We start from the raw sequence: 5,483 nt of genomic DNA on the forward strand, positions 1-5,483 counted from the left end.
TAGCTGGAGGTTTTTAGCGGCCGAGGAGATGAATCATGGGGCTGGGTGAATGACACACATGGCGAGTGGGGCGGCCAGAGGAAACTCTGCTGCCTCGTCACTCCGCAGTCCGGAGTGTCCCCGCCCGCTCTGCCGCCAGCTCCTTCGGAGGTTTTCACTCTCTTGGCTTAAACAAGGACCTAATAAACCCTGGCAGAGAGTCCTCAGCACTGGTGACCTGCAGCCCCGGGGCTTGTAACAGGCTCTTTCCCATAGGCTCTTCCGCCTGGCTTTAATTCCTTACAAAATCTGGCTCACTCCTTCCTTTTATTAACTCTTGAAAGGCAGCTGTTTTTAAACCCTGTCTGAGCTGCTGGATTCAAGGATTTAAGGAGAAATGGAGCAAATACACACTAACACGAAAGTGTGGGTTCTCAGCTCCCTCACCAGAGAGGGAATATCCCTGCTAAAGCAGAGCTGGGGGGCTGAGGGAGACCCAGCCAGGAACTGGACCTGGTGGAACCAGCAGTTTGGGTATAAACCCGGACATCTCAAAGGGAGGGAAGCTCAGCTTGGGGTCACATAATTTGGACCTGATTTTCTTCTCACTTGTATTGTTTTTGCCCCTCTGTGTCCTCAGGAACTGATCCCTCAGGATTGGGATCTGCATAGGGATTGTGCCCACTGAAACATGGGGACTGCCTGTGGGTGTATCTTGAAGGGGTTTTAGAGACCTCTTGTTCCTCTGCAATATCAGGGTCCTAGTCAGAGCTGTGGAAACTGAGGCACTTGGAATACACCTTAGGAGCAAAAGGGAGAGAAGGGCTGGAGCCATTTCCCTGGGATGCTCTCTCCCATTGGGTGACAGGGGTTGGGGACAGTAATGACACAACCCTGGGTCAAGACAACCCAGCACTCAGTCCAATGCAAGACAACCCACAGAAATACCAAGCTGTGGAATACAAGTTTTGTGGGTGCCAAGAGCTGCAGCCACATCCTGGAGGTGATGGAGGCTACAGACTAGGTGCACAGAGCTGTACAAGAGCCACAGCCCCAGGGGCTTGGGAGATGGGGATAACAGCACTTGTCCCAGAGCTGGCAGCTGTCCACAAAAGATGATGTTTTTGTGAGGATGAGATAGAGATACGGACTCTGTCTTGGGACCTGGGGACTTTCCTTGGCTTTAAAGGAAGTTTTGGTGCCTCTCTGCTTCCCCACATAGCCCCACCAACCTTGGGGATGCTGCTGTCCTCCTCAGTGAGGATCACTGTCTGCCTGGGATCCAATTCCCTCCCCAGGGGTTGTTAATGAGGATTTTACAAAGGGGAGTAGGAGAAGCCCATCAACCCTCATGCAGTATCAAAAAGGGCTGTGCCTTGCCTGAGACATCAATACAAACCCCAAACCTGTTTTTGGGCAGCTCCAGTCTTGCCCTGTTTCAGATCCCGGAGCCATGTCTCCCTGCAGACCCCATCAGCCAGTTTTAGGGCATCCAAATTCCTTATTTTCCTGCCTGGACATGCTGCCTACATGGCCTTTCCCATCATGTGGGGCTTTCAGCCCACACAGTTGCCTGTCCCCATGTGCTGTGCTGTGTCATCCTGCGACCGTGTCTGAATGTTTCATGGAAAGGAAGATTAGTCTTAACTGTCTAGAGAGGACTATGGGACCCTGTTTGGCTCTGCACACCCCCAGACCCAACCTGCCACCCATCTCCCAGGCCCTCTTCACCATGGACTCATCCCGCTCAGCTCCTGGCTCCCCAAACTGGCAAGTGCTGCTGCTCCCAAAGGACATGCAGCTGCGTGTTGTCCTGGAAACCCCTGCCCAGTGTGGGCTGTGGTACTCCCAGCATGGTGCAAAAACTCTAAAGAAAAAGGAAAAAAGTAGCAAAATGAAGTATTTGACCTGCCTTCACTTTCCTGGACTGGTCCTGCCTGAGGACAAAGATGGCATGAACTCCAACATGTTTGGGTGGAACTTCTCTGCAAACTGCAAGAAGGTGCTGCTTGTCCTGAAAATATTGGTGGGATGTGAATGTCCCATCCCTGGGAGTGTTCAAGGTCAGTCTGGACAGGTCTAGCAGAAGGTGTCCTTGCCCATGACAGGGGGTTAGAATGACATGAGGTCCCTTCCAACCAAAACCATTCCAAGATTCCACAATGTTACCTCCAGGCACTGTGTAACAGGCAGTGGGATGCTCCAGATCTTGGGTTCCCTGGTGGGATGAAGGCAGGAGCTGGCAGGGGAGTGTTTGGGAACCCTGGCTGCCCCATCACCACAGGCTGTGGCCCAGGAGCGATGGGTGCAGCCCAAATCCATGCTGGGGAGTGCTGGGAGAAGAGCTGCTGGAGCTGGAGCCACCAGAGGGAGCAGAAACTCCTTCAGTCTGGGTGCATGCAGGGAGAGGATCTCCCACCCGGGCTGGGGCACTGGCGATGCTCTGATTTCCTGTGGGATTTTTCCTGGCCCTCAGGTTAAACACAAGCAGATGCTCGTTGGATCAGGGTTTTCCTCTCCTTCCTGCACAACTTCTGCTGCAACTGCCCTAGCAAAGTGGGCAGAAACTCAGAGAGAAATGCCAAGTGCAGAACAAGGAGGAAAATGCAACAAGTAAACCCTGAGCTGAACAGTTCCGAGCCCCTAAAGTCACAGTAGCAGAGCAGGGGCACAGGTCCCAGCTGCCCAAAAGGAAGATCACTTGACACTGTCCCTACCAAGCTGCCCTCCACCCTCAGCCAGCCATGCTCCTACCTTTGGCTACAAATCATCAATCCCCATTTTTGTTTTATTAAAATCCCCTGAGGGCTGGGCAAAGGAAACAAGCCAGTATGTACATGGATAAACCAGGACAAGGTCCTCACACTGTGCTTTGGGGGGATCTGCTGCTCTGGCCCATCCAGACAGCAACTGGTGATGGTGCAGACTGCATCCATTTCCAGGCAAATGCCAACGGGCAAAGCTAGGAAGCTGGGACATGGCAGTCCCATGAGCAGGAGCAGGAGTAAGCCTGATATGCTTGCTGGGCACCCTGACTCCTGCTGTCACTTTGGGAGCTTATTCAGACACAGAGAGGGGAGCAATGGTGAAACTTCCCCTGGGATTGCCTTAGTGGGGCTGAGGGGCCTGTGATGCTCCGGGCCTGGATGCTGTGGTGATGCTGCTGTGGGACCCAGAGCTGGGGACAGGGCAGAGATCAGGGTGCAGCACTACAGAGCTCCCCTCTGAAGTGGGGAGGGGAGTAGAGGGAGACCATGTGCCCTGAGGAAGAAGCCCCCAGCCAGAGGAACAGGATGCAGAGAGGGGCTGGATCCAGCTTTTCTCTGGAGGCACAGGACAGGCATCACCAAGCAGAGCTGGGGGGGCACTGGCTGGATTGGGCCACGCTGCTCGGAGGAGTGGGTGGCACAGAGCAGCAAGCGGAGATCGGTGACAGCAGCACTGACCTGAGGCTTACAGGAGCCTTCGGGGGAACAGGGACCTGCCAGCAGCCCGGATGAACAGTGACCATGCAGGATGCTTTTGGGAGCAGGTGGGAGGGCTGGAGGGAGGGATGAGTTAGGTACTGCTCTGCAGGGCCTTAGGGGTCAGCCCCCACCTGGGGGTGGCACAGGGGTGGGTGCAGGAACCTGTGGCAGGGCAGAGACGGGGTGCACAGCGTGGGGAAGGGGTGGGCAGCAGGGTGAACGTGGAGGAGGAGGAAGGCGGGCCTGGGGGGAGGCTGGAAGGGGGTGGAGTTGCTGTTTTTTCTTTGAACACGGTGAAGACTTTTAGCTTGTAACTTGCATTTGTGGAGCTCCCAGCCGGCAGGCACCAGCTCTTCCTCCCACGGGAGAACTCCCGGGATCTGGCAGCACTGCTCCGCTGCTTCGGGGGCAGGCTGGGAGGGCAGGGGGCATGGGGTGATCCCCAGCTGCCGTCCTCTCTCCCAAGTCCCTCTCTCTTTTTCTCTCTCTCTCCTTTTGCTTGTTTGGGGGCTCGTGCTAACGCTCTGCCAGGAGGGATCTGGGATCCAGCCATCCCTCAGCTGCATGGACTGGCTTCCCACCTGCTTGCAGCCTTGAGGAAGTTCTCTCTCCATCTTTCCTCTTCCAGAGGAAAGGCAGGAGGTGGCTTGGAGCTGCCGAGCCCTGGCCTGTGAAGGGCAGACAGGGGGACAACAAGCTCTCCTGTTACCTTTCCTGAAGATTTGGGGTCACACATAGACCATGAATGGATCCTTTTTCAACCAGACTCTCCTGGAGCAGGGAGCTGACCCCAACAGGACCCAGGGCTTGGGGATGCTCATGGCCTGCTGCAATGGGACCAGCACGGTGCTGGCGACTGATGGTGGCTCCTTGGTGCTGGCACCTGACGAGAGGAGCCTTTTCATCACGAGGGTGGTGCAGATTGCTGTCCTCTGTGTCCTCTCCTTGACTGTGATGTTTGGCATCTTCTTTTTGGGCTGCAACTTGCTCATCAAATCAGAGAGCATGATTAACTTTCTGGTCAAGGACCGAAGACCTTCTAAGGACGTGGGCGCTGCAATCATGGGACTTTACTGAAGCCACCAGGCTCTTGTAGGCAAGTGAACTGTCTGGACCTGGTGTTGAGATGCACTGTGTTGAGATCCCCATGTGTTTGGGGCAACTGGGGGGAGTGGGAAGGGGGGGAGGGGGGAGGGTCTTGTAGTCTGTCTGTGTCCATGGGAAAACAAACCTGTTCTTCCCAGTCAAGAAACTGTGGTGGTGAGGGGAAACCACCCCAGAGCTGTGTGAAGCACAATACATGACCAGCATCGTGTTGCATGCAGAAATGGCTTAAGTTTTGCATGAAACTTGCAGAAACAGTGATTATGTGGAGATCTGGATTCTTTACTGCTGTTACCTTGGATACCGCTACCTGGGATTTAGGGCTAAAAAAAAAAAGTCATCACAAAAAGAAAACAAAAGAACAAACTAAAGAGAGAGCAAAATGCAGGGCACAGACCTCATCTTTGAGAGGGGCAGGGGAAAGGAAGCACTGTGTGGGTCTTCATAAAACAAAGTCTGCATGCTACAAAATGTGTCAGTCTGTTGTGTTTTGGATGTCGAGCATGCATCTTCTGGTTGTTTTGTAACAGGGAAAGCATGTTCTTCCTTATTTTCCTGATCTATCCTGTTAAATAAACTGGTACTTTCTTCTTTCACACTATGCTGGAGGAAGAAAAGGACCCAGATAAATACAAATCCCTCCCCACCCCTAAAACAAAAGCATGCTTGTTTTTGTACACACGAGCCTCTTTTTTCCAAGTGCTACATTGTTACAGTCCTTGAGGTTTTGTAATTTTTGAAACCCGGTGAACATTCAGGAAAAAAAACCAACCTGTTTCAACAGAATTTTGTGTTGTCTTTATTCTTTCTGTGTGTGTGTGCAGTTCAGGAATTTCAATCCTAGTTCTAGATATAATCATCTCACCTTGAAGTGAAGTGTAATTGGAGGTATTTCTTTAAAGCAGAAACCACCATCATTTTTCACAAGCGAGT

At 53.0% G+C, this 5,483-nt stretch overlaps 1 protein-coding gene across 1 annotated transcript; it reads left to right on the top strand.

Moving 5' to 3' along the window:
- Window positions 1-4,187: 4,187 nt before the first annotated feature.
- On the top strand, window positions 4,188-4,523 carry RPRML (reprimo like; the record flags this gene model as incomplete). The annotated part of the gene is made up of 1 exon (XM_082297164.1): window positions 4,188-4,523. The coding sequence occupies one exon, from the start codon at window positions 4,188-4,190 to the stop codon at window positions 4,521-4,523; it is 336 nt and encodes a 111-aa protein (XP_082153290.1).
- Window positions 4,524-5,483: the final 960 nt, after the last annotated feature.

The sequence above is a fragment of the Coloeus monedula genome, assembly GCF_965178545.1.
Source record: "Coloeus monedula genome assembly, chromosome: 26".
Lineage (NCBI taxonomy): Eukaryota > Metazoa > Chordata > Aves > Passeriformes > Corvidae > Coloeus > Coloeus monedula.